Source organism: Rutilus rutilus, assembly GCF_951802725.1.
Source record: "Rutilus rutilus genome assembly, chromosome: 7".
NCBI classification, from domain to species: Eukaryota; Metazoa; Chordata; class Actinopteri; order Cypriniformes; family Leuciscidae; genus Rutilus; species Rutilus rutilus.
In genome coordinates this window covers 4,363,030-4,375,490 of record NC_140221.1, presented here as the reverse complement: position 1 = coordinate 4,375,490, position 12,461 = coordinate 4,363,030, and the positions used below count along the sequence as shown (strand labels likewise).

Here is a 12,461-nt window from a genome sequence, read left to right as displayed (position 1 = left end):
TGTATCGTAACCAGTGTGAGATATCTGGAAAAGCAGACTATAATGCAAACTGAATGTAATGTTTTCAGACACTTAAATGCATGCTAATTGCAAATAAATGAAAGCGTACTATAGTTTAAATGAGTTTTTAATTAAACAAGTGCTTTCTGACCTACTTAGAAAGCAAGTGCATCTTTATATGTAATTTCATAATTACTTCTATTGTCTTGAATATATGAATACATTGACAAGCATTTATGGTAAACTAAAATATTCTATAAAATGTCATTTCGATTGACACTTGTATGTCACGTAATTTATTGATAAAAGTACATTTAAAATGCTTTTAAATGTAATATCAAACAGCACACTACAGTTAAGATTATAATCAAGTACTTTACATGTGCTTTAGTGTGTTAGCTGGCACATCAAAACAAGACTTAAGTGTACTTCAGTCTGTTAATAAACAGTCATGAACGTTTACTCTCTTTAAGTGCACTTAAGTGGCCTTTTATTTAATTTATATTATGTGGAAGTATTTTTTTTAATATATACTATTAAAATTTGAAGTGAACTATAAGTGCACATTCAATACAATTAAGTGGACTTCTGTCATTTAGAAAGAACTGTATAGAACTTAGTATAGAATTTAGTATAGAACAACAGTACAGTTTTCTATAGTGCAGTATAGAGTTTTATAGTGTTCTAGTGTTGTGTAATATGTGACCCTGGACCACAAAACCAGTCACATGGGTCACAATTGTGATATATAGATTTATACATCACATGAAAACTGAATAAATACACTTTCCGTTGATGTATGGTTTGTTATGAAAGGACAATATTTGGCCGAGATACAACTATGTACTCTGAGGGTGCAAAAAAATCAAAACATTGAGAAAATCTCCTTTAAAGTTATTCATTTATGTTCACGATTGTGCTGCATTCACTCACAAAAATAAATGTTTTATATATTTACGGTAGGAAATTTACTAAATATCTTCATGGAACATTATCTTTACTTAATATCCTAATGATTTTTGGCATAATCGATAATTTTGACCCATACGATGTATTGTTGGCTATTGCCACAAATATACCCGTGCGACATGATACTGGTTTTGTGATCCAGGGTCACATATACGAATAATGACGAGTCATAAAGCATTGTATAGTGTAGTCTAGTTCAGTGTAGTGTAGTTTACCTTCTCACAGTAGCGTAGTTGGTACTGTAGGATCGTGTAGTGCGATTGTGTCGGTTTGTTCCAGAGAAGCGTCAGACTGGATTCTGTGGCTGTGCTCTTCCTCAAACCCGACACCAGTACAGGAACTGTGCAGTACAGGAACACACACATATACATGAGCAATGAAAACTAGGCGTGAGAATCTTTTGGTACCTCGCGATTCAATTCGATTCTTCAGGTCACAATTCGATTTAAAATCGAATCGTGAATGATTTCGGCGCGTGAGCATTTGGGGACTCCGATCTCAAATCAAAATGCAAATTTCGATTCGATATATGCATTTTGATTGTAGTTGACTGTTTTGTGTTACTTTTCTTATTTGACTGCGGTAGACATTTTAATAGAAAAGAAAATACTACTGAATTAAATGTGAAAGTGTGCAAGGCAGGCAATTTTTTTATATTAAAAATAGGAACAAAGCAGCAAATTACAAACAATAAGACAAATATAATAGAAAAATTGAAAAATTAAATACACTTTAAGTTTTTCAGGTACAGTAGCATAGGATTATTAAACATGTAGGAAGAAATACTACCGAAATTGAATAATCACATGTAAAAATAAAACACTGTATAGTCTTCACTGTATGTATCAAATATAAATTGATTCATAATAAGGATAAAAAAGTGTTTCAGTCAAAAGCAGTGAGTGTTTTTTATTAACATTAATGAAACGGATGGCAACAGTTTATGAGGCTGCTGTCCCTTTAAGAATGAATTCACGGATATAGTTACAGATCCAATTTTCTCCCATTTCTTTTTGTTCGCGTAGGACATAACAGACTCTGTTTACATTGAATCCTCTAAAGTCCACACTATGTGTGACACAATTGTGTGTGTAGCTGTGAAAGAGAACTGAATACGAGATCGGATGCATGTGAGATGCGGCATCTGTCCGCGTACTTCAGCTGTGAGTCCTTATTCGCGGCTTATTGTGATTAACGTCAATAACTTTAGGTAACTTTAAGCAGTACAGCGAAGTTAAAGAAGTGTAACACTTTAGAAAATCGATTTTTGAAATTTGCGAATCGATTCAAATCGGTAGAAGATATGAATGTTTTTTTCCCCGCACACCCAATGAGAGCATTGACTGATGACAGGCTTCATTAATATGAGCTGCAGTGTCTCACCGTTGGGGCTGGTGGTGATGTTGATGGTCTCCTCCGCGGGGCCCAGGAGACTCAGAGCCGAGACCCCGTTCAGGGCCGTCACGGTGAAGCTGTAGGTGGTGTGAGGTCGGAGTCCCCAAATGTCCACGCGCCGGCCCTGGATCCCCGTCTGAGAGGGCCGATAATTCACACCGTCCCCGCACGGCACGCACGGGCTCCTGGGGGTCGAGCACATTCGACACTCCACGCTGTAGGTGAGGTCCGATCGGCCCCCGCTGTCCAGCGGCTCGCTCCACTCCAGCGTGAGAGACGTGTCATTGACCTGAGGAACAGGGTTGCGTGGGGACGAGGGCGGACCTGAACACAACACAACAAATACACGCCGTTTGAATCAGAGCTAGAAACGTCTGCGATACCCAGAATGCAACATAAAAGCCAAAATAGCTATGTTTCCATCCAAAGTTGCGGATTTAACTTTGGAATATCGTTTGCGAATAAAGTAGTAATACGTGGCGCGTCGCAGACCAGCACAAGACGAACAATTGTGGTTAAAAAGTAAATAAATTTGTTTTGTTTTTTTTAGAAAATGACCGATCGTTTCACCAGATAAGACCCTATTCCTCAGCTGGGATCGTGCAGAGCCCTTTGAAGCGGCATTGATTTGAACTTCAACATCTTGGTTGCCATTGAAGTCCATTGTGTGGAGAAAAACCCTGAAATGTTTTCCTCAATTTTTGGGGTGAATTTCGCAAAATCGCAAAAAAACAACAAAAATAACGACTTTATTCCACTATTCATTTCCTTCTCTCTGGGCCTCGAGTTAGTTCACGTAGTGTTTTAGCGCAGCGCGTCTGTGTTGCACGTCACCACGTAGGCTCACTATTGGCCGACGCTGGTCATGTGTGTGATGCGTGTGACGTACAACACAGAAGCGCTGCGCTAAAACACTATGTGAACCAACTCGAGGCCCAGAGAGAAGGAAATGAATAGTGGAATAAAGTTGTTATTTTTGTTGTTTTTTTGCGCACAAAAAGTATTCTCGTCGCTTGATAAACTTAAGATTGAGCCACTGGAGTCACTTGAACTATATTAACGATCTCTTTAATAACTTTTCTGGGCCAGCAAGTTTCATTCCCTTAGAAGCCTATGGAGGAGTGAGACTGCTCTCAGATTTAATCAAAAATATCTTAATTTGTGTTCCGAAGATGAACGAAGGTCTTACGGGGTTGGAACAACATGAGGGTGAGTAATTACTGACAGAATTTTCATTTTTGGGTGAACTAACCCTTTAAGCATTTCAGAATTATCAAAACAACATTTGAGATGATGGAAACACAGGTAATGTAGACCATAACAGAATGAAAAGAGGAAGGAATAATATCAGTCGTCACTCTGTATCTCCCAATAATATGTCTTAGTAAGATGATATTTAAATGCTTAGTTTTATGACCAAAGCTCTGTGGTTTTCATTGTGGGGGCAAAACTTGCAATACAATGATTAAAAAATGAACAAAAACTAAGTCTGATTAATCATATGATACTCGCATTTTAGCATGATTTTTAAATAAATATGTATGGATAATTAATTAACCTAAGCTGCTTTAGTCCAGAAAGTGTTCATCTTGAAATATTACTAACAATACAAAAGTTTTTCTGTTACTTTATAGAAATCTGAAGGTGGACATATGTACAATTGTACTAAAAGGTCTTTTACTTGCTTTAAAAAAAAAAGAGTCTAAACTATCCACCAGACGGCAGAAGGCTTGCAGTAGATTGTGTGTGACAGCAGTTTTGATCATGTTGATCATTTAGAGTTGCATATGAGATTTGATAGAACAGGATTTCTAGAGTTAAGCCATGAGGAGATCTTTACTCACGTGTGCAGGGTGTATCGGGACTGTCGGTGGGAGCGCGGTGGAAACCAGGCCGACACACACACGATGAAGAGCCCGTCTCTCCTGTGTGACTGGAGTCAGGACACGCAGAACACGGACCGGGACCAGAACCCATCTTAAAATGCCCCGCAGGACACGCTGGACACAGACACAATGCTTTTATTATCAGCAACTGTTAGCCTTTCCAGGAAATATACATCAAAACATCCATTATAAAATCCTTCTTGTTCTGCCTTTGCTTTGCTTTAGAACAGTTCAGTATGTTCACCAGATACACTAGTGTTTCCAAAAGAAGTCTTCTGCTCACCAGGACTGTAATTATTGGATCAAAAATACAGTAATATTGTGAAATATTACTACAATTTAAAATAACTGTTTTCTATGTGAATATATAGTACACTATAATTTATTCCTGTGATCGAAGCTGAATTTTCAGCATCATTACTCCAGTCTTCAGTGTCACATGATGATTTGATGCTCATTTATTATTATTATTATTATCAATGCTGAAAACAGTTGTACTGCTTCATATGCTTTGAAAAAAAAAAAACATTGTTTTCACCTTCAGGATTCTTTGCCAAACCTTTGAACAGTAGTGCGATTTGGATTTAGTCAGTGATTTTCACATTGCTATGCTGGTTTAGCTGGCAAACCAGCATAGCAATGTGAAAATCACTGACTAAATCCAAATCGCACTACTGTTCAAATGTTTGGTGCCAGAAGGATTAAAATAATAATAATAACAATAAAAATGCTTTTCAAACCAGCCTGGACCATCATAAGTCTTTTTAGGGCTGCACGATATTGAAGAATATGCGATATGCGATAACTCATTAAATAATACGATATTCGATATGTGATACGATAATGCTTAAAGTGTGTAAAATATACTTAAATTATCTTTAAAATATATTTTAAATTATATAACCTACATACATGTTCACATTCTTTTTGTGATTAGAAAACGTCCTACAGCTTCTGAAAGTGAACATCAGTGTTTTACTGTAGTATAAGAAGTGTTATTTTAACATCAGTGTAAACCACAGGCTTTAGGGGTTCAGGTTATCCTACATTAGGTTTATTTAACAACAGAAACTGAATAATCAAATGTAAAAATAAAACACTGCATGAATGAAATATATCCTGATTCTTATTAAAGCTACAAAAGTTATTCAGCCGAGAGCAGTGAGTGATTTTCTCTTCGTCTTTTGTTCACGACCCCAGTTATTGCAAGCCGTTGCGATATGCATATCGCGATATATACATTTGCGATATTTCGATATATTGTGCAGCCCTATAAAGCAGAGAAACAACATGTTTTAAAAGAGAATAAGCACTGTATTATCATTAAACAAACACACTTTCCCGGCAAATAAACACACACTCGCGCACTCTCTGCACAAACCTCATTTGTCCTGACGTGTCAACATTAAACAATCATTTAGACAACCATCCAAACAAGCGGCGGTGACCGTTTCAGTCGACGCTGGTTTAATTTAGGATTTAAACCGCTTCTGAATCTCTGTGTGGCAAAGTCTGCTGCATGATATGGAAAATGATCATGTTCCTCTACGACTACGTGTTTAGCAGCTCAATCACTTGATTTACAGCCGGCCGTCTGACACCGCAGATAAAAGCCACACACATTCAGGTCGCTCAAGAAACTCCAGTCTTTTTCTCCGACGTGACATGTACACACATACAGACACACACACATGTATGAATGAGCGATGCAGAGTCTCATGAGACCGGAAAAGACAGGGTTACAGACCAGTTTCATTTCATAATCAGTTCTCCACAACCCCTGTACTGATGGAAACACATCTGGATTTGATTAACATTAGTTTCACTCAGACCAAAACATATGGTCTGAATTATCCTGCTAGTTAAAGCAGCTTTACACTGGGGTGTGTGTGTGTGTGTGTGTGTGTGTGTCTCATTTGAAACATTTCCATAATGAATGTCTCTGAATTTCCTCGCTGAAGGATAAAGATCTTTCTAACTTCAGCGCTGGTTTTACAGACACGAAGAAGCTTTTACTGCTGACATCCATATCACTGCACTAGAGATTAATCATGAATCTATACCATTTTTAAACAAAATAGTTTTTAACCTATTTTTAAACAAACAAACGAAAACAGGGAGTAAATCAGCACTACCGATTAAAAGTTTGGGTTCGGTAAGATTTTTAAATGTTGCTGAAAAACATTGCATTTATTTGATAAAAAAAAAATACTGTAAAAACAGGAATACTGTGTAAATATTATTACAATTATTATTACTATTTTCTATGTGTATATATTGTAAAAATTAGAATTTTCCTCCAGTCTTCAGTGTCACATGATCCTTCAGAAATCAGTCTGATATGATGATTTGCTGCTCAAGACACATTTATTATTTTTAACAATGTTGAAAACAGTTGTGAAGCTTAATTTTTATGTGGAAACTGTGATACATTTTTTTTCCCTCAGGATTCTTTGATGAATAGAAAGTTCAAAAATACAGCATTTATTTGAAACAGAAGTCTTTTGTAACACTATAACTGTCGCTTTTGATCGATTTAACGCGTCCTTGCTGAATAAAAGACTAATTTCTCTCTCTCCCTCGAAAAAAAATCGAACCGACCTCAAACTCTCGGAACGGTAGTGTTTATAACTTGAATACTTTTGACCTGCCATAATTTGTGTTTCATAGACACACATTGTGATTGGAATCCCATCTAAATTGAAAATGTCTGTTTTTCTCGCACGACCTCAGGAAAAAAAAATTACTGAGCAAATTACTCATGTTTTCTTTTCATACCAGAAGGTCCTCTGAGAAAACGAATCTTGTCCAGATAGGAATCTCTGTGATTGCGGCGTGTTATTGTAACTCTTCTCCTCGCTCATTTCAAACCCTCGTCAGACACTATAACTAAAGCTAATTCTCTTGTTAAACAGCCTGGGGAACCATTTTTGCCAACGTTCTGGGTTAGTGGTGCCGCTAGTGCTGCTGGCATTTCATCCACAGTAAATCTGATCTCAGAAACCACTGTACAAGCAGCGTCAGATACGATCATTATCCTAATGCATTCCTTCCCTTAATTACATACATAATGATATAATTATAGAATTAATTAATTGGGTTAGTGATGCACGCGTTCAGAGCACATGATCTTCTGTCATGACGGACACTCCCATCTTAGAAACAACCACAAATATTCCAATCCCATCCACATCTGTTTTAACAAATGTAGCTCAAACATATTTTAGAAAACAGTCCAAAAAGAGCTATTAAAACGGGCATTCATCTTTTAAAATGAGTCTTATAATTATGATCTCCTTCCATTGTCAGCATAAAGTGATAACTAAAAAAAAGTTACACTCTATTTTAAGGTGACATTTTTATAGTGTAATTACGCAAATCAGTACTAATTCATATTAAATGACTAAATGTACTTACTAAAGGGTTATAGTTAGGGTTTGGTTGAGGGTTATTTTCTTGGTAATTATGCATAATTTACCATTATTGAAAGAACATGTAACATGTGCAACTACGCCAGCTTTAAAAAAAAAAAACTGTGGTCCAATACAGTCACCAATTTATGTACTAATCAAATATTGGTAATTAGTAAGATGGTATACTTTGAAGTGCCTTGGAGTAACACTACTGTTACACTACTGTTCAAAGGTTTGGGGTCAGTAATATATATAAGAAATTAATACTTTTTTTCAGGAACGATGCATTAAATTGATCAAAAGTGAGAGTTAAAGACATTTATACTGTTACAAAAGATAAATGCTGTTCTTTTGAACTTTCTATTCATCAAAGATTTCTAAAAAGAATCATGGTTTCCACAAAAATATGAAGCAGTGCAACCATTTTCAACATCGTTAATAATCATAAATGTTTCTTGAGCAGCAAATCATCATATTAGAATGATTTCTGAAGGATCATGTGACTCTGAAGAATGATGCTGACAATTCAGCTTTGATCACAGGAATAAATTACATTTATTTTCAATTATTTCTCATGCCATGTCATGCCATCACTGGTACCACCATAGTTATTTCACGGCTAAACAAGAAGAGATTGTACATGTGTGAATCTGTATGCGACTAATTAGAGTCATTAGTGCCATTAACCTCACCCACACACACACACATTTTCTGCTCTTCCTGCCCTTCACCTGTGACCCCGTGACCACACACACTCTCCATTCGGCCTTTCACCTGCCCGATAAACTGCAGTATTCTCTTTTTCTTTCTCTCTCTGCCCATACCTAATTGGTCATGTCATTAGAGCGGCTTTGTACTGGACACAACCCTGCCTGCAGGCGCCACTATTATGGCTTTGCGCTGCCTTTGTGTGTGTGGGTGTGTGAAAGAAAGGGATGAACAGCAGATGTAGTGTGTTTGAGTGGATGAATGCTGAGTAAGTCATTGAGTGTGTGTGTGTGTGAACTCCAGGGGTTCACGCCCACAGAAAGCACAGCTGCAGTTTAACACACACGCGGGGCCTTTAACACTCGCTCTCTCCACCCATCCCAAGAAACATCATTAAAGAGCTGAAGTCATATTTGAAAACTGGGAGGATTTGGACTGATCCACTTCACTGAGAGACGGCGATTACTCGAATTAAAGTAGATCAGTCATGTCCTTAAATGAATATTCCTGGTTAAATCCTCTTCCCGGTCAACTTAAGCTGAACGCATGCAACATATGCTGTCGATTACCACAGAATATCATTGCTGAACTTTGTAAAAAATTAAGGAAAATCGTGTTTGCGGTAACAAAGTCTATTAGGCAATCGTTCCCGAGGGTTCAAAAGCAGAAATGTTCAAGCACTTCGTAAAAAACGTTTGCTTTATGAGTGGCATATGAACTTAGTTGTGCATTACAATAGTTCCTGTTAGTGTTTAATGCTAACACATGCAATATTTGTGTTATGGTTCTACAACGAAAAATGACAATTAACAATTAACTAATTGTGCCTCAAGCCTACTAGGCTTCCATTGTAAATGGATTAATCTGAATATTTTGTGAGTGACAGGAAAGATATTTTTCACGGAAAAATCTATTTCAAATAAATGCTGTTCTTTCTATTCATCAAAGAATACAAACATATTATATTGTTTTCAACATTGATAATTATAATAAATGTTTCTTGAGCAGAAAATCAGCATATTGGAATGATTTCTGAAGGATCATGTGACACTGAAGACTGGAGAAATGATGCTGGAAATTCAGCTTTGATCACAGGAATAAATTAAATTTTTAAATATATTAAAATAGAAACCAGCTGTTTTGATAATATTTCACATTATTTCAGTTTTTACTGTATTTTTGATCAAATAAATGCAGCTTTGGTGAGCAGAAGAGACTTTGTTCAAAAACATCTTACCAAAAAACCTTCCCGAACCCAAACTTTTGAATGTAGTGTATGTCTGATCTATGTTTCTGCGGTCTCTTTCACTCTTCAAACGATGGCAGTCATGTGTGCAATCACACTGCAAGACCGTGACCCCAAATTTTGGACACACTGGAGACTAAAATTGATCAGAAAGACAATTAATCTGCCATTTGTGAGCATGTCATATTAAGCGATCAAAGATTTCTGCCACATGCAGAAATGTAAATGTACCCAGGATGCACAGCAACGGTAATGTAACAGCGAATGAAAATGTGTCCAGCCGTAGGACACTGATGAAATTCACAGTAATCCTCTCCTGATCTCTCCACTTCCTCCCTTTTTTCTCTAGTTTAGAGGAAGACCTTCATCTCACCTCTCTCACTCACTGTTTTCTCTCCTTCTCAGTGTCACAGTCTTTGTCTAATTCAGTCCCATCTGTCCTGTACTGTCTCTCTCTCTCTCTCCATCCGCCGTCTCTTATCAGTGCTGAAGTTGCAGTCATTGTCAATATAAACTTCCTCAACACTTATTCTTAAAGTAGAAAGGCAGTGTGTGTGCGTGTGTTTAAAATATTCTGAACTCAACGTTCTCTCAGGCTCTGTTTACAGCTGGTATTAAGATGCGTTTCGGTGGATCGGATCACAAGTAGACGAGGGAGACACATTCCCGTTTACACCTGGTGTTTAATCCGTCTCTTTTGTCCACTTTCAACCACTTCTGTCCTGATTTCTTCGAGGTGAGTGTCTATGGGCGGGTAAATGTATGTTTATTTTTTTTAGATAATTCAATCTAATGGATGAAATAAGCTCACGCAATTTACATATGAACACAACCGGAGACGACTGAAGAACATACGGAGAGCATCAGCTTTAGTTTCTGCTCTGACAGACGCAAGATCACGCCGAACGCTGTGAGTGTGTGTTAGAAATCAGGAATGCTGAGAGAACATTGTGATTGATACGTTTTTCCTCTTCAAACCAAACTTGAGTCTCCAGTCGACAAAGTTTAAATCCCGTCTGGCTAGAGCTCTTCCCATAATGTTCACGCGTTAGTTCAGTAGACGGAGAGTAGACGGTCTTCTGTGTCTGTTTGAACACATTCGATCACATGAGCGTTTACACTACGAAAGCAATCCGGTCTAAAGTGTTTTCCAAGACCTCTGGAAGTGTTAGAAAGTGGACGAGCTCAAAGCGTTTTAGACCCCGTTTACACCTGTATTTGAAGACTTCAGATGCAAAAGCCTCTAAGTGCCATCTGAAAATTTCTTCTAGAAATGATCATTTTTATCAAGCTTGTATGTTTACGTTCAGTTATTTCACTTTAATGGCAATGTAAATGACCTATTAATTGTCATTAAAGTGAATGTGAAGTAAAAATGCTCATTTTAGAAGAAAATTTCAGATGGCACTTAGAGGCTTTTGCATCTGAAGTCTTCATTTAGTGTCGTCCACTTGTGATCTGATCGACCAAAACGCATCTTAACGCCAGCTGTAAACAGGCCATCAGTTTCATACTTTTGTGATAGTAAGTATATAGATGGAAGTGTATGCACAGTAGGCATGGATGATGTAGTTTAGTTTTACTGAAATGTGTCTCTATGTGTCTCATCGTCTTCACGTCGAGCTCAAATTATCTTCTGAGAAGTCTGTTGTATTCCCTCTCTCTCTCACCTCTACACTCCAGATCTCCATGGCTGGCCTCGAAGCCCGGCAGGCAAGTGCAGGTGGTGGTGGGCTGGTCCACCCACTGTCCATCTTCTCCACAGAACATCTTAGGCGGTCTGGGATTCGGTCCAGACTGAGCTGCGTTTGCCACACACCGGCCCACTGCCTCCTGCACCAGCGAGCGAGGAACCGTCTCCGGGAACACGGATAGTGAGCGCGTGAGAGCCGGACACTTCTTAAAGAAGACGCGCACGGATAAAAGGGCCATGCACGCTCCCTGGGCCTGGAACGCCAAGTAAAATCCACGTTTGGTCAATGGGCCCAAACGCAGCGTTTTGATGTTCGACTTCTTCTCTCCACCCGCACGGAGCAAGAAGTCTGCGGCCACCGTGTCCACCTGATGGAAAACACAGATTCGGGAAAGACTGGTGAGATCCATAGAAGAGGAAAATCACAAATGTGATCTCTTTCACATCTCGAGTCATTAATTCATTAAGAGTCATTAACTCAGCTGTCTTACAACTGTATTACAGACCATAAATATCTGAGAAAATAGAAGAAATTATGAAATTACATACTAAAATGTACTAATTAATAGGGTCAAAAACTAATTTTTCGTAAAACACATTTTCATCTAATTGCAGCCAACATGCAATTAAGTGTCTGAAAACATTACATGCAGTTCACACTTAAGTATATTCTGTCAAAGTTCTGTACTAAGTACTATTTTTATTTTATTTTAAATATGCTAAAGTGTACTCATCTAACATGTATATGAAATCTATGAATTTTTCCTCCCAGTAACGTTAATAACTATGTATGCAGTTTTGCATTTGCGGTCGAGTGTGTTATGAGCACCTTGGTATAAGGGTTCTCCATCCATGCGGGGTGGCTTGCCGTCGCGTCATCCGTGTCACTCTGGTAGTAGTAAAGGTTAAAGGTCTCTTTGCAGGACCGGTGATGTGTGATCCGCGATGAACATTCGATCATGGTGAAGAGCAGCTCCACGTACACCTGAGACGCCCCTCGCCGGTCGATGAGTTTACTGCGCAGCCAGTGACTGGACGCGCCGTCGGCCTGGCAGATCTGATAGGTCCTCACGCTGTTGTTCTCCTCATCCAGGCCACTGACCTCGTCCCACTGCGCACGCAAGAAGTGGAGATCAGATGTAATCATATAC

The 12,461-nt window shown here is 38.2% G+C and overlaps 1 protein-coding gene across 1 annotated transcript in view; it reads right to left on the bottom strand.

Moving 5' to 3' along the window:
• Positions 1 to 12,461, bottom strand: part of ephb4a (eph receptor B4a) — a 45,228-nt gene that overhangs the window by 11,523 nt on the left and 21,244 nt on the right. The window contains exons 3-7 of the mRNA XM_084414426.1: positions 12,140 to 12,421; positions 11,288 to 11,678; positions 4,209 to 4,364; positions 2,353 to 2,688; positions 1,185 to 1,309 (exon numbers count right to left, since the gene is read on the bottom strand). Coding sequence (XP_084270552.1) covers positions 1,185 to 1,309; positions 2,353 to 2,688; positions 4,209 to 4,364; positions 11,288 to 11,678; positions 12,140 to 12,421 — 1,290 coding nt within the window. The remainder of the gene's footprint in view (positions 1 to 1,184; positions 1,310 to 2,352; positions 2,689 to 4,208; positions 4,365 to 11,287; positions 11,679 to 12,139; positions 12,422 to 12,461) is intronic.